General features: G+C 39.4%; 1 protein-coding gene across 1 annotated transcript in view; it reads right to left on the bottom strand.

The window, feature by feature from the left end:
• THSD7B (thrombospondin type 1 domain containing 7B) overlaps positions 1-13,895 on the bottom strand; it is a gene marked incomplete at its 5' end in the record, with an annotated part of 477,345 nt that extends 463,450 nt beyond the window's left edge. The window contains one exon of the mRNA XM_081346642.1: positions 13,757-13,895. Within this exon, the coding sequence (XP_081202768.1) occupies positions 13,757-13,895 (139 nt within the window). The remainder of the gene's footprint in view (positions 1-13,756) is intronic.
• Positions 13,896-23,628: the final 9,733 nt, after the last annotated feature.

Genomic DNA, 23,628 nt, shown 5'->3' with positions numbered 1-23,628 from the left:
AGAAAAACATATCTATTCAATCCACAGCAGTCCTACTGTTTAGTCCTCAAACAATTTATTAAAGTTGGAACAAAGCTGGGAAGATTAGCTTGAAAATTGACCATACTGAGCAGACAATGGTTGTCTTTTGGTATGAGTACGGAAGAAAGGGAAATATCACCAGGAAGTACATCTATCCATAATCATCAAAAGGAAGATGATTTTCTGCACAAGGGAGAGAGGAGTGACAGTTTCTTTCTGTTGGCTGATGTTTCTCTAGCCAAGGACATATCACAGGAAACAGCACAATATTCGTTGTAATAGGACTGGAGGCTAAAATATATAAAAAACAGTTGCTGGAATTGGGTATGTCTAGTTTAATAAAAAGGAGGACTAGAGGTGACATGATAGCAGTGTTCCAATATCTCAGGGGTTACCACAAAGAAGAGGGAGTCAAGCTACTCTCCAATGCGCCTGGAGGCAAGACAAGGAGCAACGGATGTAAACCAACCAAAGAGAGAAGCAACCTAGAACTAAGGAGAAATTTCCTGACAGAACAATTAATCAGTGGAACAACCTGCCTCCAGAAGTTGTGAATGCTCCAACACTGGAAGTTTTTAAGAAGAGATTGGACACCCATTTGCCTGAAATGGTATAGGGCACGGGTATCAAATTCACCGTGTCACGTGACATGTCGCGACATGTTGCAACTTTTTTTGCATTGCTGGAGCTGGGGTGGGCACGGCCTCTGTATGAAGCAACCGGCCCGTGGGACAGCAGTTTGACAGCCCTAGTATAGGGTTTCCTGCCTGACCAGGGGGTTGAACTAGAAGACCTCCAAGGTCCCTTCCAACTCTATTGTTGTTGCTGCTGTTATTGTTATTATTATTATTATAAGACCCCTATTAAATCTAGCCTAGATACTGTAACATCGGGTAGAAGGGGACCTCTTACAATGGTTTAGAATGGTTCTAATTATTCCTGCGTACTTTAAATTCTAGTGATCACATATTCTGCCTTCTTTTCACAGAGACAGTTACCAGGGAAAGAAATGTTTAATTAATACTCATTACTAATTTAATGATGAAATCTTCCAGATGCATAAAATATCATAACTAAAGACCTTTCAAGGCTTCCTAGAGGTTACAGGCAAATGAGTTGTCTATTAAGAAAGCATTGAAAATGACACATAGCACCAGGGCTGAGGAAATGGACTTTAATCATATACCTGACGTGGAATATAAATGCTGCCTTTTCCTAGTTTGAATGAAGAAAATGTTGCTATATTAAAGAAAGTCAAAACTGATTACACTTTAAGGGGGAAACAAAAATTGAGTTCTGACATTTATTTCAGCATTAGGATTCCAAACTAAATTCTAAAAAAATTACACTGACAGATAAAATATAGATTAAGATTCCTAGCAATATATCAAAAAGCCCTTAACTATCACATCAAGCCCATAGCTAAGCTATGGATTATTACCAACTATTGGATCGCTCTGCTTTAGTCCGATACAGCTTATCAATGTTCTGGAAAACATGATATTAAATTGTTAAGTCAAACGCTTAAATTCTTAGAAGTCTCCAAAAGGAATAATTTGTATTAATGATATTATCAGCTAAATATTTGGACATTTGCAAGGAGAGATTTAGCCTGTAATATACTTATTTCCAAGGTTTCACCTAGTGAGTGCTTTTGTGCTTCTTATGACTACAAGAACAGCCAAATACAAGGAAAATGCAATTTTACTGCAGTTCACTAATTCAAAATAGGTCATTACAAAAAACAAACAAACCGGATTCTTACAAATGGACACAACCATGTAGGTGGTTCTGTTTCTATATCAGGAAAAATAAGCTCCCTTGATTTCTATATACAGAGTTTGTTAATACTCTATGGGAACATGATGGCTCCATGGTTAAAGATGCTGAGCTTGTCAGCGGGAAAGCTGGGAGCCCGGGTTCAAGGCCCAAGTGTTGCACAATGGGGTGAGCGGGTCCCATTACTTGCCCCACCTTCTGCCCACCTAGCAGTTCAAAAGCACGCAAATGCCAGTAGATAAATAGGTATCACTTTCGTGGGATGGTAACAGCATTCCGTGTGCCTAAGCATATAATCATGTTGGCCACATGACCACAGAAGTATCTTTGGACAATGCTGACCCCTCAGCTAAGGAGCAGAGATCAACCAACCATCTGTACCATAAATATTAATGTTAGGCAAGAGGAGGTCATATTCTGTCTCCATGGTCCCAAGTCAACACAGCAAACTATGCAATATGATGACAATAAAATACAGCAACATTAGAAGAACCAAATTTTGCCATCTCTAATCTATGAGTAAATTTAAGGTTTTGTGAGTCACTTGTCCATATCACAAATACTTGTTTACTGTTATGGATGTCTTTCTACCCTTTTGCAATTATTTGTTTATACCAGGAATGTGCATAATTTATTCTTTCATTCATTTGTATAGTCGGATATACCCTTGGTATAATAATGATAAATAATGAGCTAAAGTTACATCAATGTCAGGTCTTGCTAAATATATTAAGCTGCACTGCGCATCTATCCTTGAGTGTACCTGATTCCATAAATATATTTATATGTGCATATGTATGTCAGTAATCTGATTCATATTTGCACAAATCCCTTCAACGTGTAAATAAATTACTTTCTTGAGAGTATAGCTTACAGGGAGCTGAAAATAGCTGGTTCTGTCTCTGCTCACACTACTATTCTATATCCTATGCATTGGATGGATTTTAATGTTCCTGTAATAAATCTAAATAGTGCTCATGAACCTGTGATCTATTAATATTTAGCAAATATCTACAAATTGTGTGTGGCTGTTTCTCCCTTAATTCATAAGCCCCATTTATAACTTTAGCATTAGCAGATTTAGCCACAATACTCTTTAGAATGGACAAAGAACTTTTGGATTAATATCTCAGACTATTTTATTAATAGCCCAACAGTCAGAAGTAGATGTGGACTTCACACAAATGGATCAGCTACTCAAACAAATTTTTATTGACACAAGATTTTCTGTGGTCCTACTCCCTAACTCCTACACTTATCTCACCTCTGGTTCTGAAAGTACCCCAACATTTTGAGCATGCATTTGAAGGGGAACACAGAAAAAAAGTTGTCATTTTGCATTGCCTTTCACTTGGTATATGGGCACCCAAATAAATAGGCAGTAAACTGCACTCAAGGTCAATTTCAAAAGACTACATAAAATGCACCAATTCACAGGAACTATAGTTGCAGTTCCTATAGTATAGTGTATCTTTCTGATGAAGAAAGATAAATGTGCAAATATAATTAATATTAATTAATATAGTTAAGCAAGTGTATTTGCATATTTAGGCCAAGTCAGAAGCACTGATTATGACTCTGTTGGCACTTGTCAATATGGCCATGGGGTTTTGATGATTAAGTCAGCATAAACAACTTGGAATGATATGTCTAGCTTGGGTTGGCATAAAATGGAGCATTTTATATATTGAGTAGATGAATAATAGTGTGCAATCTTTTTTGCAGAAACAGTTGGGGAGCATGTTATATTAAACTCTTTTGCTGCGAGGATGTCAGACCCCTCCTTTCGTGGTGTTCCAATTGGATTCTCTTTGAACATATGCCCTTTCGAGAGAAATTAATCAATCTCTTTATCAGTCCTGCAGCATCTGGAGCCATAATCATTACCCAACTGCTGAGAAAGAAATGAAACCACTAATCGCATAGGGAATATGGCTTACCATTCGGAGCAGCAAAGTTTTTATTAAGTTCTAATTTGTAAAGTTATTTTTCATGAGCAACCTTTCAAGTCACACTTGCCCAGAAGCAGTGAGTGGCTTCCCATTACATTTTTTTCAGGATCCTACAAAATTGACTGCTTTTCATCAAACTTAATCATAACCTTTCTTTAATGTACAACAGTCGCACATTACAATCTGGACAAAACATTGTTACAATTCACTGAGTTCTAAGAGAAGGATCTATCCCTTAAGTTAATAAGCTTTGAAAGTACTGAGCTTTCGCTGAAAACTAAGCAACCCGTGACCCGTTGGATCATTGTTTCAGACTTATTTATTTAAATAGAGAAACAGAATGACCGCAAGTGTACAAGAAAGCAGTAAGAGTGGGATTGACTTGACTTCCTGCCGACTTCCCCATTGACTTTCCTTGTAGGAAGCTGTCAGGGAGCACTGGAGATGCTCGTGACTATGGCTGACTGCAGCGGTGTAGTGGTGTGACAGTGTAGCAGCAATGAACTGGCCACAACTTTGCCAAATTTTGATCTCACAAAAGACATGGGTCTTGGATTTTGGACACATTCTTTAAATTACCCCATTTGAAGTACATACTGTAGATTCAAAAATTATTATAGTGGTCCTTGACCACGGTTGAGCCCAAAATTTTCATTACCAAGCAAAACGGTTGTTAGGTGAGTTTTCCCCTATTTAACATCCTTTCTTGTCCAGTGAATTCCTGAAGTTGTTAAGTTAGTAATATGGTTGTTAAGTGAATCTGGATTCCCCGTTGACTTCGCTTATCAGAAAGTTGCAAAAAGTGATCATATAACTCCAGGACACGGCAACCATCATAAATGCATGCCAGTTGTCAAGCATCTGAATTTTGATCATGTGACCACAGGAATGTTGCAACGGTCATAAATATGAAAAACTGACATAAGTCACTTTGAATGGTCACTAAATGAATGGTTGTAAGTTGAGGACTACCTGTACCCTGTGATGCACTAGTTCAGCAAACAATGAGACAGACGTGAGAGTTTTAACAGTCTATAAATACAGAAGAACTGTATAAAGGTTTTCTGGCAATTTTCCTCCTATGCAAATCAAGTATTAGTATGCATATTCATACATATTCTAAAAAAGTCTGTTTCTTATTCACATTCATACTCTTAATTTAATCAATGTATTGGCTTCCAAACATAAGGGGAAAAGAAAATATATAGAGTTCACCAAACACAAAACCATATTTGCACAGTATCTCAATATACTTGAATAATTACATTAGGGAAAATTTAAACATCATTATCACAGCAAACAATAAAGATCTGTTTAAAAATAATTGTGTCTTGTGCTTTTATGGAAATATCCATATGCCATGACTTGAGAAGATTGCGGCACTCAGAGTGGTAATATACCACAGAATAAGCTTCCCATTTCAGGTTATTTCCATTTCTATGTCAAGCGAAATCTTTAAAAAAAAACTGGTAACAAATAATCAAGGATTTGATATGTAAACAAAAAGTAGAGAGAAGCTATTATAAAAGATCTACGGATCTTTCAAGCATTCTCCACTTTCCATTCCCTATTCAGAAAGCATATTACAGGTTATCCTCGACTTACGACTGCAGCTGAGCCCAAAACTTTTGTTGCTAAGTGAGACATTTATTAAGTGAATTTTGCCCCATTTTACAATCTTTCTTGCTACAGTTAAGTGAATCGCTGCAGTTGTTAAATTAGTAACACAGCTGTTAACTGAATCTGCCTTCCCCGTTGACTTTGCTTGTCAGGTCATAAAAGGTCATCACAGGACCCCGGGACCCTGCAACCGTCATAAATATGAACCAGTTGCCAAACATCCAAATTTTGATCACATGACCATGAAGATGCTGTCATGGTTGTAAGTGCGAAATAAATCACTTTTTTCAGTCCCACTGTAACTTCAAATGATCACTAAATGAACTATTGTAAGTCGAGGACTATCTGTATTCAGCAGAAGACTTTCCGATGTAACTTGACTCAAATGAAACCATAGAGACAAGGAAGATTTGCTTTCTGTGGAACATGGAAACCAAAGTGATGCCAACTGAAATAGAGGAAGGGGAAAAAATTCCAATTCTTCTTTGGCATGAGCTGGTGAGACCTCTGAATTTGAAGACCCTTTTTTACATCTTCTTCCTCAGTGACCCCAGAAAGAGAAAGAGAGTGATTTCCATTTTTCTCCATCTTCAACTTCCCCCATTCTAGAGCTCAGTCTTTTTCTATTACCGAAAGACAAAGCTAAGCACATTTGATTTGTGCTTAGATTGTAAGCCGCCCTGAATCTTCGGAGAAGGGCGGGATATAAATGGGATTAAAATAAAAAAAATGTAAACAATCTCTCCCCCACCCCTGAAAAAATAAATCAACTCTAGCTCTTTATGAAAAAAAGGTGTAAGTATATTGATTATAAATAGAATTCACACCTGACCCAGCACTTGCTGGAATTCTTGCACAATGGCTTCTTACATTTTTCTCCATAAAATCTATGGCATATACATCTCAAACGTTCCTCCATCCTTTTTCTGCCTGCGTAATTGTTTAATGTTGAGATTTAAAAGGAAGAAGCTTGAGATGTAGAGTACTTCAGCTAACAGTGCCCCTTCAAATTATCAAGTTCCTTCATACCACCCTAGATCATAAGCTAGCAATGAAAATTACCGTATGTTCCGGCGTATAAGACGACTTTTTAACCCATGAAAATCATCTCAAAAGTTCGGGGGTCATCTTATACGCCCAGTCGTCTTATACGCCGGAAAATCAGCGAGCCTGGGAAGGCACGCCCTCCCCTCTCACTGTGGAGGAAGCAGGGCAGGCTGGCGTCTGGCGGGAGCCGGCAGGGCAGTCCTGCGCACGCGCGCGCTCCCCAGCTGTTAAGGAGCACTCTTCCCTCTTGAGGCAGCATCCCCGAGGACTCCTTAGGAGCCGGGGAGCGATGCTGCCTCAAGAGGGAAGAGCGTCGGGCGGGAGCCGGCAGGGCAGTCCTGCACACGCGCGCACTCCCCGGCTGCTAAGGAGTGCTCCTTAACAGCCGGGGAGCGCGCGCGTGCACAGGACTGCCCTGCCGGCTCCCGCCAGACGCCAGCCTGCCCTGCTTCCTCCACAGTGAGAGGGGAGGGTGTGCCTTCCCGGGCTCGCTGATTTTCCGGCGTATAAGACGAAAAATCTTGAAAATCATCTCAAAAGTTGGGGGGTCGTCTTATACGCCCAGTCGTCTTATACGCCGGAAAATACGGTAAAAGTATTTTCCTAGAACGTATGCCTGTTTTCACAGCTGGCAGTCACTCCTCTGACCAGATAATTTAGCCCTAAAATTAGCATATTTCTCCAAGTCTGGGCTGTTCTGAGTCAGAAGGCAACTGACTCAGACTGCCCATTTTACAGATCAGGCTGCCCATTTTACAGTTTCCTCAGTAATTAGGCTAAATATAAATCATATTCAGGTTCAACAGATGGGGAAATTACCATATGTCAGGGAGATGGTATGGTCACAGTGAGCAAGGACAGCAATGGATTTCTTTCGGTTCCTATTGCATAGGATTCCAATTTTAAAATACAACCATGAGGCATTATAATTGTATTAATTAATGGATTAACTTGTTAAGTAATTGAATTGTACAGGTTTCAAATCTTCTTAATCCTATATATTTAATTTAAATAACAGAATGAAAACATCTACAAAAGGGACAAGATTTTCACTTAATTGGATGGCCTTTCCTATTAACAAAACTGTGATAAATTTGTCTACATTAAAATACCTATATGAGAACAGAAATACTTTAATCAGGGTGACTTTTGCAGTATGGAAAGAAAGGGCAAACTATTAGCGCCAGCTGCATGACCTTTAATGTCCTTTATGTTTCATTCTGTTTTTAAAAACAATCAAATTAATATTCCCTGTAAAAACCTGAAAGAAAAAGGACAGAGTTGTTTTTAGATCATTACTGAAAATGAACTCTGAGTATCTAGGGAAAGGAATTTGTCCTAACACATGCAAATATGCTGAAAAGTAGTTTAAGGATGTAGATAAAACCTCCCTTTGAGACTTATTTTTTTTAATCATTTAAACTTGCAGGGGAGTCAAACTGCCGGTCCGCAGGCCGGTTGCATCATACAGAGGCCGCGCCCACCCAAGCTCCAACAATGCAAAAAAAGTCACAACACGTCACGACACGTCAGGTGAAGCACGACTTTGACACCTGAGATGCAGCACCAAGCCAAGACTTCCAAAATACTCTCTTGCTGACATTTAACTAAGATTAACTCATCTAAAACACATATATGGAGATAAAGCCTAGGAATATGGTGACCACACAAAATATCTACAGAAATAAAAGTTGCAATTCTAGGTATTTTCAGCCAGGGTAATTGAAATCTTTATTTTATGCCCTTTAGCAGCAGCAGGCTTCCCAATTACATTTTGCTGGAAAATGTTTGATAGAGGTGTCTGTCAAAGGTTGAGATCATTTGTCAATGGCTATGTTGATCTACACATATAAAATATGTGAATTTCAGTGGGAAGAAGAAAATGAAAAATAAGTTGAGTACAACATCAATGTATGACTTTATATATTGGAATACTTTAGGAATATTAGAATTTTTTGTTGTATGTAATTTAAAGATCTTTTGGATGAGAGTGTAATGAGTAATATATTATCTCCAGAAAGCTACACAAGGCGTAATTGATATCAAAAGTTAATTTGAAAGAGGGCAATTGTCCATCTGTGTAGACACAATGAGATGTACCCAAAGAAAGTAATGGATTTGTGTAAAATTTGTATTTCAACACATTTCTATTTACACTAGTCTAAACTAAGTTTTTATCAACACAAAATATTTTGTACAGTCACTACAAGAATAATATGCCGCAGTTGAAGAGGATTAGTGATCTGATAAAAAATCCTTGCCATTAAAGCCTAAAACAAGCCAATCTCTCACATACAATTGGTTTACCTACAGCTTGGAAACACAACTGAAATTAGTAATTGTGGCCTGGGGGCTGTAAAATGGCCTGGTCTGATATATGATATAGTCTTGGATTTAAAGTGGATATGCAACTGGAAGATGCTACCAAAAGTGTTGGGACTTCATACTTAACTCCCAGTGCACAAGTCTTTTTTCCCCCACTGCAGTTCAAGAAAGTTGTACAAATTCTAAAAAGGTATCAGAGACCTGCAATGGACTGTCCATGGTCAAACAAATTAGCCACGCTATTCTCCTTTTTCAATTCTATCCTTACGAACCTTGCTTATTGAATACCTCTGCAGAAAACAGTGCTTTGGTCTGACATTTGAAGTGAATGAATGAGGTGAATCAAAAATTTGAGGTGAATATAATCACATTTTCTCAATGATTGAACTCCAGCTAATTGTAATCTAGCAGTATTCTTTACTAGCATTTTTTATAGAGACAAGTCTTCAACCTATCATTTTGCTTGTTTTAATTGCACTTTTATGTTTTTAAAATTGAATTTTCTTTTTTTTCTTTTGTTTTTAGCTATTGCATCTTATTATATGCTGCCTTGAATATCATTTTTCAATAGAAAAGTAAATTTTAATTCAATAAATCAATTATTACTGTTTCACCTAGGCCTATCACATATGGATTATAAAATCTGGCAGAAAAGAGCTAGGAGTTGCCAGATTTTCGCAACCCCCATATAGTAACATTAGTTGCCCCTAATATACAATATTGACTGAAAACTATAAAGGTTGAATAGCTTATTAACTGCCATAATTTTACTTCAAATTTCCAAGGGCTACCAGCATGTCCAACCACATACATTTTGGGGAGAAAACCCAAATTTTAGTCCATCTGGTTCACAATAGCAGAAAAGGAGGTCTCACTACAATGACATTTTGCATTCGAAAGAGAAAGCAATTCAAGATAATTTGGTCTACTTTTTTCAAACCAGATTTTTTAAAATTCTGATCCAGGCATTTCATATACCCACAAATCAGCCATTGATATGCTCTTTACAAGTGTCTTGAACACACCATCCATGAAAAGAAAAATCAATTATTTTCAACATTTTAAGAATCCTTAAATCTTCTGAGATATTTCAAGACTCGCTGAAGGCTTATCTTCAAAGGTCAATATAACTACGTATGTAGAAGATGTATCTAGAAATACTTCATGTTTTATGAACAATACACATTTCCAAGACCCTTAAATTTCATAGACTTATAAACATGGAAATCTGATTTTCTTAGCTTCTTCTGGAAGCAGTATCTTGCATATTTTCTCCAAAACTGCTCCTAAAAGTTCAAAGAATTCTTATTATCTTCCATAGATAGAGATAGATAGATAGATAGATAGATAGATAGATAGATAGATAGATAGATAGACAGACAGACAGATAGATCTTACATATAGATATTATATATCTCATATGATAGATAGATAGATAGATAGATAGATAGATAGATAGATAGATAGATAGATAGATAGATAGATAGATAGATAGATAGATAGATAGATAGATAGATAGATAGATAGAAAGATAGACAGACTGACAGACAGACAGATAGATAGATAGATAGATAGATAGATAGATAGATAGATAGACAGACAGACAGACAGACTGACAGACAGACAGACAGACAGACAGACAGACAGACAGATAGACAGATAGATCTTACATATAGATATTATATATCTCATATGATAGATAGATAGATAGATAGATAGATAGATAGATAGATAGATAGATAGACAGACAGACAGACAGACAGACAGACAGATAGATCTTACATATAGATATTATATATCTCATATTACTTTATGTTCCTATTCCAATTCTTTGAAATATTAGAAGATAAGAGACATATTAACCATGTTTACCTTCAAGAGTGGTTGAGAAGCATAAAGAGCTCCAGAAGGGCTATCTCATGGCCAGTCTACAAGAGACAAAGACTGTGTCTGTGTGTGAGTGTGAGTGCGAGGGAGGGATGGAGGGAGAGAGAGGGAGAATATTTCTCTTTCTCTCTTATTTTACTCTGAAGTTTTTGGCATCTCTGGATACTGAAATGGAAAAATCTTTGACCCTGACATGGAATCATGTTAATTAACTTAAATAAATGATGAACATTCAAATAGTGGCAACATTAAAACAGTCTATAGAAAAATAATGAACTGAATTGAATTATTCCTTCTCCCCTATCCATTTTTCTTTTAATATATTCGTAGCTTAGAATGAAGATAGATCACCAGATACTCCTAAAAGGTACTGTTTCATTTTCATTTAGTTATGTTTCCTTTCTTCCTTTTCCCCTTTTCATTTTGTAACTGTTTTGAGCATTTGTTGTCTTTACATTATATTTAAGGATATTAAGAAGTTTCTATTAGTTGGAGTCCTAAAAATCTGTACTTTAACCAAGAGTGAGATCTGTCCAATCTCCATGTGGCAAAACAATTTTTTAATTTTGTTGAAGTTTTTTTGGGTAAATGAAAACATTTGAGTCATGAAATGTTAAAGACACAGCACAAATCAGCACCATCAGACATCCTGAAATCCAACACATATTTTCTTGGAAACACATGGATGCAGTGCAAGCCCAATGAAGAAAATGGCAGCTTCCTCAAAGAGCGGCACCGCTGCCCGTTCGCGCAGAGGTACGCGCGCACCTCCCCAAAGGTTTGGGGAGGTGCGCGCGCAACTCCGGTCGTTCGGAGAGGTGCGCGCGCACCTCTCGGAATGGGCAGGGGCCCCGCTCTTTGAGGAAGCTGCCACGGCCCGTCTGCGAAGCTGCCGCTTTCGGCAGCTTCGCAGACGGGCCGCGGCAGCTTCCTGAAAGAGCGGCACCGCTGCCCATTCGCGCGGAGGTACGCGCGCACCTCCCCAAAGGTTTGGGGAGGTGCGCGCGCACCTCCGGTCATTCGGAGAGGTGCGCGCGCTCCTCTTGGAATGGGCAGGGGCGCCGCTCTTTGAGGAAGCTGCCACGGCCCGTCTGCGAAGCTGCCGCTTTCGGCAGCTTCGCAGACGGGCCGCGGCAGCTTCCTGAAAGAGCGGCACCGCTGCCCATTCGCGCGGAGGTACGCGCGCACCTCCCCAAAGGTTTGGGGAGGTGCGCGCGCACCTCCGGTCATTCGGAGAGGTGCGCGCGCTCCTCTTGGAATGGGCAGGGGCGCCGCTCTTTGAGGAAGCTGCCACGGCCCGTCTGCGAAGCTGCCGCTTTCGGCAGCTTCGCAGACGGGCCGCAGCAGCTTCCTCAAAGAGCGGCACCGCTGCCCATTCGCGCGGAGGTACGCGCGCACCTCTCCAAAGGTTTGGGGAGGTGCGCGCGCACCTCCGCCCATTCGGGGAGGTGCGCGCGCACCTCTCCAAACGGGCGGTGCCACTCTCCATTTGGAGAGGTGCGCGCGCACCACTGCCCGTTGGAAGAGGTGCGCGCGCACCGGGCGGCTGGGAGCCGCAGGTTGCCGACCTGTGCCCTATACCATTATTATTAATGGATTTTATATCCCTTTTTATCAGAATACTATAATCAACATGACAACAATATTTGAACCAACCACTATTTCTTTAAAAAATGTAATAAAGACATTTATTTTCCCAAAGCTTTTCTGGAGGATTGTTGGGCTTCTTATATCCTTTGTAGTACACACCTAACAAAGCACCAAAACCAAGAAAAACCCAGAACTCATAAAACTACATTTGATTTTCCCTATCAAGAATCCTTTATGCTTAAAAATGCACTTGATTAGCTATTGAAACCCAAGTTGTGAAATGATGGCTTAAGGATACGGCTTTCTTTCTTCCCCAACTCCCTGCATATACTGCATTCAAAATATAAATTGACAAATGCATGATTTTCTTTTCTTCCCGGTTTTTGATCCTTATCTAACTTCTTGTTCATGCTCATAGTTTTAGCTACCACAATTACACTGCTTCAGTTCCACCTATTTGTAGCTGTTTATCCTAAAAGAAAATCCATCACAACTTATATTTCAGTTCGGAGGGAAGCACTGTCCTGAGCCCTGAGCCTTTCAGTGATTTTTTTTTTTATCAGCACTTGGATAAAGGTACATTTATCAAATCTGAAGATGAAGCTTAGCTGGGAGGGACAACTAACACTTTGGAAGAAAGAAAGAAAGAAAGAAAGAAAGAAAGAGAGAGAGAGAGAGAGAGAGAGAGAGAGAGAGAGAGAGAGAGAGAGAGAGGAAGGAAGGAAGGAAGGAAGGAAGGAAGGAAGGAAGGAAGGAAGGAAGGAAGGAAGGAAGGAAGGAAGGAAGGAAGGAAGGAAGGAAGAAAGAAAGAAAGAAAGAAAGAAAGAAAGAAAGAAAGAAAGAAAGAAAGATCTAGAGAGTCTTGAACTGAAATTGAATAAATGGAATTTAACTGGGAAAAACATGCAGGTCTGCATCTGGACAGGGAAACTTATAAGGCACAAGTATGAGATAGGGTAAACCTGGCTTAGAAACAGGAAAGTAATCTGTGTATCCTTCTCAATCACAAGCTAAACATGAACCAGCAGTGTGATGCAGCTGCTAAAAAGTTAAATGCTGTATTGGGGGTTAAAGGAAGGAATTGTTTTGCTCTTACTCAATACTCAGACTCTACTTGGAAGACTTCTTAAACTTTTTGACTATCTAAGCTGTTGGCCAATGGAGCAAGCTGACACCAGAAGTGATGGATTTTCCTTCAATGGAGGCCTTCAAACTAGACTAGATGGCCATCTGGCAGAGATGTTTTAATGGTTCCTGCATAGAGTAGTAGCTTGGACTAGACGACCTTTAATGTCCCTTCCATTTCTATGATTCTGTGAACTGTTCTATGAAAACATTCAGGAAAAATCAAGAGAGATAACTTCATCCATCCATGACCAGATGCAATAAAAGCCAACCCGCAGATGATTGACATGTCACTAGGTTACACAGAGAGTGATGTCTCCTGGCTTTCCAAGCATCTGTATGATCCAATCTTGATCCAATCCGGAATTGTCTAAGCTGTAAACACCAGTTAAGGATTGATTTGTCCCTACCTGTTTTCCAGACAAAGGGAGGTGACGTTCTACCTTCCAAATCAGAAGCGTGCAAGAGGAAGAGGGCAAGGACCACTAAGCCCTTTTTCATGTTTTTCCATGCCCAGCGAGCACAAAACCAGCTATCACTCAGAAACATACTTCATGAAGATCAATCCAGTTCACTTCACTATGCCTAAAAATGAAAGAAACAAAAGCTTGTTAAAGAATGTAGTCACCAGTTCATTTTTTTTAAAAAAACATACCCTAAAAAGAAAGGACTTTGGTGTAATTTAGATACAGGAAAGTGCTTAATCTCTGCTTTCTGCCATTTATCATTTTTTTTAAAAAAATGTCCTTATGAATTCAAACAAAGAGTTGTGCCCAACAAAAATTTAGTCCTCCAACCACTTCAAAATATATGTCAAGATGTCACAAAGACAGTACCTTATAGAACTACCTGTGATGCTCAAGGTAAGTCCTATTTCTCCATTTCAAGATATGGATGAGTGACCTGATACTCCAAGGCCACATGCAATTACTAAGTCCTCTTTTGGTGAATCTCAGAGCTCCTTCATACCATGATTACTGAACAATGATAGTAAGTACCCCCTCCCCCCAGGATTTTGATGTAGATTGGTGCACATTTCTAAAGCAATTAGGCAGAAGAGCTTCAGAGGCCTTGCAAGCACTGTGTCTCTTTACTATTCATTAAACCAATCCACTTTTGTGCAGACTTCCATATGAGCCTCAGAAAAAGATGAGGATGGTTTAAGGAATGTGTCCATTGATTAATGTGGTTCTTAAAGCAGCAGCACTTATTTTTCAGGCAGAAGCCTAGGAAAGAAAGAAAAAAAAAGATCACAACAGTTTAACACAGTGTTAGCCATCTCAGCACCTTTGTCAAACTGCCAGCCCACGGGTCGGATGCGTCACCCCCAAACCGCGCCCACCCCATTGCCGGCAATGGGAAAAAAGTTGCCATACATCGCAACACGTCACGTGATGCCACAGGTTTGACACCCATGTTTTAAGGTATATGGACTTCAACTCCCAGAATTCCTCAGGCAGCATGTTGTGCTCCTAAGACATGGGTGTCAAACTGGCCATGTCATGTGACGTTGCGACGTATCGTGACTCTTTTTGCATTGCCAGCAATGGGGTGGGTTCAGCTTTGGTATGATGGAACCAGCCCGCAGGCTGGCAGTTTGACAACCCTTAAGAGAACTAAAGGGCTTCTTCCAGTTAATTCTGGAATTATGCACAGCCTTAAAAACTATAATATCAGTCTTAAAATAGTTATATTGCATTTGTAAAACAAAGAAAATCCCCAATATTTTCCTGAGATCTACTTTCAGGTACTGTAAAGTGGCCTCTCCCACTCTACATCATCCAGGCATGCCTGAATATGCTTCTTTTGGGCACAAAAAGATTGCCCACCAGCACTGAAAAGAAAAAAAAATCATCTAAATCATAATTTTATTTTTATTTATTTTTTATTTTAATTCCATTTATATCCCGCCCTTCTCTGAAGACTCAGGGCGGCTTACAAGCTTAGCAGTAGCCTTCATTCTATGTATATGCCTGCTTATTAGGGCTTTCACACACACCCCAAGCGGCATTATTAACTATAAACTATAAACTTCATTTTTTCCTCTGGAGTTTGTTTCTAGAATCTCCCGACTATAACTCTCAGTTTCCAAGGAAGCAATGACCTACATACACCTATATATTGAATTAATTCCCTTTGTTAACAAAAATTGTCTGATTGTGTGATGAATCACACATTTGTCAAAGAAAAATCAGCTTTTTAGATTTCTCATAAAGGTAAAGTGCAAATGGTCATATCTTGAATGTCAAAAAAAATGCTGTGAAGTGGGAACAAAAATATAGCTTTTTTTCCAAGAGCAAAATGAATACAAGTCAAACTTCCCAATATTTTATATTTCATGGGAATTTTTTTAATTTTGCAAGGATTTATTTATTTTTAACATTTTATATTTGCTGCCGGCTACTTGTCTTATTTTATCTAAACAGAACACTTACCTAATAAAAGGTTACTGAACCATAAGCAATAGATTCATATCCAAAAAGGTTAATCGCATAATTTTATTGGTTTTCTTTAAGCTGACTAATTGTTAATGACCGTATTTAGTTTAAAGCAAAACTATTTCTAAAACATGCTTATGGAGATTCTCAATCATTCAAGTCATGGTTGTCCTAAAGGTGCCTTTTAAAAAAGCACTTTGGGATATTTCTAAAGATATAAAATGCAGCGCTGTTATCATATAGTGTGCAATTCTTGACAAGGCAAAGAATCAGCCACCCAAAATTCAATTGATCTATTTATTTATTTAGTTAGTTCAATTATCACATAAATAACAATGCAATGGGAACAATATTGAAGCATACATTTTTGTGATGTCATTCTACTTGGGAAGAATTAATCATATACTGTATACTAATTTGACTTTTACTATACTTGACTGTCCAAATCTTTTGAACCACATACTGTACATATTACTTGAAAAGTTATTGTGATGGCTGGACAATAGAATGAATTCTTAGTGCTTTTGTATTGCAAACAGATTAGTTCTTCAATATTGGAAAAAATAAAATTGTAGCCCCAGTTACTCAGTAGGTAGAATATCTGATGTTATTTGCAACATATGAAGCGGTTGCTTATCATCAGAGGTTATGTATGAATAATTACAGCGGAATATGTTCATCTATTATTGAAACAAGTGTATAAAATTTTATTTACATACTGTATATACAAATATATGTAATACACAAACACTTTTTTTAATCCCTCCTTCTAATTAGGAGCTAAAAACTATATGCAGCATGATCTCTCCATCAATTTTCCCCCAGAACAACAGCCATGTAATGTAAATTATGCTAACAGAGAGTGATTGGCTTAAAGTAATCCAGCAAGTTCCCATGGCTAAGTCTAAAGTAGAATCTGTTTCTATACTCCTAGTCTAACATCTAAACTGTGACATATCAGACAGGGTGTGTCTTCATACAGAGATATATCCACACAGATTTTTAGTACAGTGCTATATAATTAAGTTTTAAGGTCTCCATCATGATAAACGTATAATTCTACCCTTCAGATTTAGCCTACTCAGCATGGCATAATTATAATGTTTTGTCTGATTTCATTCATTAATATACTTGAGCAGCATAGTTAATGATAATCATGGAACCAATGGCTTTTAGCTTGTATTGATGGGAAAGAAAAACCGTGTTAAAGTTTTGCCTAATTTGAAATTCAGTGTCTGTTCTAATTAAGAAAAATTATTGGGAATATTTGTTATGTTTAATTTAGTTTACTTCTTTAATTTAACACTGAAGATACAAACTCCTTGATTTAGGTTTTCTATAAGTCAGGCCAATTTTAAAATTATTCCAGCTCCACCTTCACTTTCTCTCCCTTTCTTTACTAATAGATAGCAGAAACAATGCCAGGAATCCAACAGTTGCGGTTTCAACCCAACTGGAAAGCAGCAGCTTATACTTTGCACTATTGATTGAATAGAAAATGAAGGCTTCTGGGATTTGGTTGGAAGTTCTCTAATTCTGCTTAATAACTACGCTTCATCATGAACCTTTCACATGATGAAATGAGAATCAAAATATTGTCAGTTTGTACAATCTTTTTGAGTTCTCCAACACTAAGCTAGGATCCAAGGACTAGTTCAAGATCAGGCTCAAGATCAACATACTTTTTCTGTTGAACCGCTACAAGGACTGAGTGAATTTCAAAGCCTGCCTTCCTCTGAACATATATTGTACTGCTGTTTTTATAGCATTTTTTAATAGTGTCTAATATGATGTTTAATGGGATCGATCTCGGAGCTTCAAATACACAAATACCAACATTTTAAGGAAACCCTCCTATCTTTTTGTGAGGGCCTTAAGACAGGGCTCTGCCAGTGGGCTTGGGGCACCAGCAGGGGAAAACACAGTGGAGGTGGTTGATCAAGTAACAACAGATCCCCACTCCACCCACTCCACCCCCTGCTCCCCATGTATCCTTAGGTTTCTGTGTTTGATTTTAATTATTTATGTTTTAATTGTATATGTATAGACATAGTTTTATGACTGTAAGCCGCTTAGAGCTACCCTATAGAAAGATGGGTGGCCAAGGGGTCTGGTCAAATCTAACATTCTAAAACGACATGGTGGTGCAGTGGTTAGAATGCAGTATTATAGGTTAACTCTGCCCATAGCCTGATGGGGCTCAAGGCTCTCTCTGACTTCCATCCTTCCAAAGCCGGTAAAATAAGGAACCAGTTTGTCAGGGGCAATAGGCTGACATTGTAAACTGCTCGGAGAGTGATGTAAAGCAGGGGTCCCCAACTTGTGGGCTGTGGCCGCTTGGCCACCAGGCTGTGTGAAGGTATGGCCAGTGCATGCACTCATGTGCGTGCACTCACCCCCACACACACTCACGGTAGTAATGACCCGAGCATCCGGCCTGTGCCAGTGCTACCCCACCCTGAACATCCCACCAGCACTAGCACCGCCCAAACATCCTGCTGGCGCTAGCGCTGCCCCAACCTCGAGCATCCCGCTGGTGCCAGTGCTACTCCACCCTGAACATCCCGCCGGCACTAGCACCGCACCACCCCTGAACATACCACCAGCACTAGCACCACCCAAGCATCCCGCTGGTGCTAGCGCTGCCCTGCCCCCAAGCATCCAGCCGGCACTAATGCCTTGCTGCCCCCGAATATCCCACTGGCACTAGTGCTGCCCCGCCCCCAAGCATCCCACCGGCACTAGCGCTGCCCCGAGCATCCCGCCAGTGCTAGCACCACCCCACCCCTGAGCATCCCACCAGTACTAGTGCCTCTCCGAGCATCCCGCCGGCGCTAGTGCCGCCCCACCCCAAAGTGTCCCACCAGCACTAATGCCGCCATAGCATTCTGCCAGTGCTAATGCCACCCCATTTGCAACACTCACGCCCGCACAGCCTGGCTGTGGAATTCAGCTGGCTGTGGAGTCAGCTGGCTCAGGAATTCTGGGAGTTGAAGTCCGTAAGTCATAAAAGAGCCGAGGTTGCCTACCCCTGGCCTATGGGTTTCTTGTTCTTTATTCCTAGCATTAGTTCACCTCAGTTCTAGCAGAATTAACCAAGAGATTAATGCAGGATTACTTCTACAAATATTCTACTGCAGTTTGGTTTTTTTATCACATGAAAATGCTTTCTGGCAGAATGTCCTAATCACCACCCAATAAAAACAAAACAAAGTAAAGATAAAAGAGGTCAAAGTAAGAAATAATAACCTTATCGGGTTGAACTAAGAGGCATGGGTGGACAGGCAAAGATACTTTCCAAGTTCAGCAATTCATAGCACCTGCCAAGTAAAGAGATATCTGAAGATAACAAATCCAAACATTTAAAGGTATCGCCAGCTGGTATAAAATTCTTTATATGCACAAGAGCCCTACTTTAAAGTCTCAGCATATCTGTGATAAAGGGAGAGATGGTTGCAAAACCAAACAGATCAGCTGCTCCCCTTGAAATGTGTACAGAGATTCTGTCAAGTCAGGAAAAACTGTCATATATTAAAGCATTCTGTGCCAAATCCTCATATCTTAGGTGTCAAGCAAACTAGACTCACTCAGAGTTAAATAGCAAAATCAGAATCTCAGTTTTTATAACGCAGACTCAATATATTAATAGTTCATGCAAAGATTTAAAAAAGCACATATGGCAAGACATCATTTGCAGATCCGCCACACTGTGAATAAATTGCATTATGAAGACCTCCAAAGCCCTTCGTCTGTTTCATTAACCGCCCTGAGTCCTACGGGAAAGGGCGGTATATAAATTCAATAAAATTCAAATTCAAATTTATTGTATATTTCAAGCTTCCAGAATTTATACTGTGCTGGCTAATGAGAATCAGAGAAATAAGGGAGTTTATTTCTCATTCAGCTGTCCACAGACTGGTGTGTGTGTGTGTGTGTGTGTGTGTGTGTGTGTGTGTGTGTGTGTGTGTAGGTCTATCCACCTATACATATGTGTATGTGTGTGTATGTATGTACGTATGTATGTATAGGTTTTCTATGGTTTCTATATCTTCATATGTCTATTTCTATATCTATATTGTGCAGACTAATGGGGGAGAAAATGAAGCACAGAGTGTGAGGTAAACTGTAGAGTGAATAACTTGAGAGAAAATGGTCTCCTCTGCCTTTTCATTCCCGGCTTTGAAAACAGATGCTTTTTAAGTCATCATAAGTCAGGAATGGATGAAAGGCTGTGCCACAGTAGATGCAAAGCAGAGCTTGGCTAAAGCAAATAATTAAAGCAGCAGGGAAGACAATAGGAGTTGTAAGGCCACACACTTAAGAAAACAACACTCCATGGGAGAAGGCTGGAGGAGAGACTTGAAGGAAAGCGAAGCAATGTAATTGGAGAGAGACTAGCTGAAAGCTGAACCAGAAAGCCAGGGCAGAATTTTGGAGAGGAAGGCAGCCGTCACTGAGTATGGATGGGAGAATTTTTAGAACACCTGAAGAAATACCATACCTGCTTCTAAGTTTGTGGACTAACTTGATTTTGGTAAAAAAGGGGAAAAAGCCCTCTAGATAAGCTCAGGAATACTTGTTTCATAGTCTACGATAGCCTGATGAGCCATTGGTCACAGGGGCTGGGAATTCTGGGAAAAGTAGCCTAGCACATTTAGGATTCTAGGGCAAATACTCTCTAAGAACATTATTTTTAAAGCAAGTCCTTTCAAAGATCAATGTGAACACAAACAAAAGACACTAACCTCTTCTATGATAAATCCAATTAACAGAAGGGTGAAGGGAATATTCTTTACAGCTTTACTTTTGAAACAACACCTAGGAGTAATTGCTTAGTTTTCACTTTTTTCATTTTCTTTTTGATACTATTTCCCCCCCGCCCCAAATACTGCCACCTTTTAATAATGCAGAGTGTACTATCTATATACTAAAAAATTCATTGCCATGACTTTTAACTGGGCAAAATGGGGCAACAATTTTTGAACCAAGGTACTTCAAATGGGCAAGCATAAAGAATGTGTCCAAAATTATTTGAATCCTGAGGGAATGAAATTTGGGGAAATGTGGCTGCTTCAGTGCTGCTGTCTACTGCTGGACAGCTGCTGTGTTCACATGATCTTTTTTAATGTTCTGCGACCATTTCCCAGCCACACTTGGAATCCCTTGCTCCCTCCTCCACCCAGCAGCAGCCACTTACCTGCTGGGGAGGGGAAGGGGAGGGGAGATTTCTGATGCTCCCTGCTGAATTCTCACAAGAAAATTCAATGGGGAAGCCAGCAGGAAATCAGAGGATGCTCCAGCTCCTGCTACTTTTTTTTTTTTTTGCCCACTGGTTATTCCATTTCTCAGTTTAGGTAAGAAATAGTTCTGAAATGATGATCCAACAGGGCATAGGTTATCTATAGTTCTATATGCTTTTCCTATGTGAGCTCTAAAATATTCCTTCAGTTCTATTGCCATGATGGGGGAAGAGAAATATGAAACCCACAAAAGTCCTCTTTGACTTCAACTTTGGAGTTTCAGCATATGACCTGAAAATATAATGAAGAAAGCTTTGTATTTAGAAGTTTTAATTATGAACTCAGCTAAGTGGATTATAATGAAAGATATCTCCAACAAGGGAGTCCAAACAGATGCATTATGAATATATTAAGGAAAACACCAGAGAATGAACTTTCAATCAGCAAAAAGGATTTTAATTAAAAGAATCATAGAACAGAATTCTTCTATGAAATGATATTACTCTTACATTCTAGTTATCATTCAGTGCTATCAGCAAAGGCAAAGAAATTACTCCCTAGTTTGGATAATTTCCTTTAAAAATAATCTATCTTGTTTTTATACTCATCTTTTTATGGATCACTGACAAAGAGATGCAAATAAAAGTGTGTGTGTGTGTGTGTGTGTTTTAATATGGCATAATACATTTGACCAGTTGCCTGAATACAATGTAATAAAAATATCATCCAAAGAGTACAATAGGTTCCTTACATTATAAAAAGTTGACAGTTAAACACGTAATTGAAATAAATTGGAAAAGGTGAAGCTGAGAGCAACATACGCCAAAGTATGTTTAAGTAGCATGCTGAAACCTGACATTCAAACTACCATATCACATCATATTTATGCTGAGCATAGCACGTTAAAACTCTTATATCTAAATCTATTCTACTGTAATTCAGCTGAAACTGGATGTTCTGAAATACTACCTTAACGATCAAAAGGTGGAGATTTGGATTCTTGTGGGAAAATCAATACTTTTCTACACATTTTAGATTGAATTTAGAATATAATATATACATATCTGCGTGTGTGTGTGTGTGTGTGTGTGTGTGTGTGTGTATACACAGGAGGGAGGGGAGGAGATGGTGCGATGGAGGACCATGAAGCTGCAATTTCCTAGGAAGGAGGGAGCAGATTTCAAAAAGAGGGGAGACACAAGAGGCAGCACAGTCCCAAGCTGGATAGGAGAGGAGAGAAGTGAAGCTAGCCACTCCCTAGAATCTCCCAGGATATATCCATCTGGTTAAGAGTAGTAAGGGTTTAGTCTGGCAAGATTCTATCATGTGTAAGAAAATAAAGAAATGAACTCTGGCTTCATGGATCCTGGCTTAAACCTACAGGAGAGTAGTACTGTAAATCAGGAGTCCCCAACCCCCAGTCTATGGACCAGTACTGGGCCACAGCATGCCAGCAGCCGGTCCACACAAACAAGCAAAGCCCCATCCACGGGATGCAAGCAGCACACAAAACCACACATTCTCCGGTCCGCGGAAAAACCTCTCTACGTGGAACCGGTCCCTGGTGCCCAAAAGGTTGGGGACCTCTACTGTAAATGATAAATTATGCATCACTCCTTTTGTATTGCACAAATACTGCATACAAGTATAAAATGGAAAAGTCTGAACTGTGATGTTACAACACACATTTTACTACCTTGATAAAAGCTTGGCTTTCTGAAATTATTGCTTATGCTTGTCTGTTCTTGTCTGAATATATTTATTACAGTTACAGTTTTTCTTGTCTAAATATACTCATTACAGTTTTGTGCCATGTGGCTTGTGCAGATTATTGTGGCTTATGCAGCAAACCACAGCTTAAAAAAAACCTGCCATTATTATGTTAGACTGAAGCCGTTGAATTGTTAAGGCAAGAAAAAGTCAAGGTTTGCATGCTGCATAAATTACAGCTTGGAGCAGCCGAGGTTCTCTTACACAGACTCATTGACCACAGAAAATAAGGACTGGTCACAAAGTGAGCACCAGCATTTTGCTCATTGCCAATAAACCCAAGTTAAAAAGAATGTAGACTCCAACATGTAATCACATTTGAGGGACTTAAACAAAATTTAAATACCACATTATTCCACAAGAGCGTTCCACCTAGGTGTTCATAAAAATTACAATTCTCAGACTAGTATCTGTATTTGTTGCTTGCTGTTTTTGTCTTGTACGTTAAAGGCTAGTAAGTTTAATGAGCTTAAGTTTTCATTTTTATGTAAGCTGTTTTATACACAAAAACCTATAGCACAATAAACCCATTCATCTTCAGTCTGAAATTCTATGTTGTTTATTATGCAAGCTTAGATTTTAATAAGCAGCCCACCTCTTCACAGCATGAATGTAGCAGAAGACCCAGCTTTATCTCTAAGCAGAAATCATAGGTGGGTGTGATGTCTCCCTTGGGTGATTCCACAGATTCCTCCTCAGATGTCAACTCAGGGGAGGTTGAGCCCATTCCTGGCATGTCAGGAACTGGGTTGATTGATGGCTCCGTCTGAATGAGATTTGGAGGCTTCAGCTGAGAAAGGTTTGCAGTGGCAGATGGCCAGCAAAGAGGATGAG

The sequence above is a fragment of the Vipera berus genome, assembly GCF_964194415.1.
Source record: "Vipera berus genome assembly, chromosome: 1".
NCBI lineage: Eukaryota > Metazoa > Chordata > Lepidosauria > Squamata > Viperidae > Vipera > Vipera berus.
The sequence above is the reverse complement of the archived record's forward strand: the minus strand, read 5'-3'. Positions and strand labels throughout refer to the sequence as shown.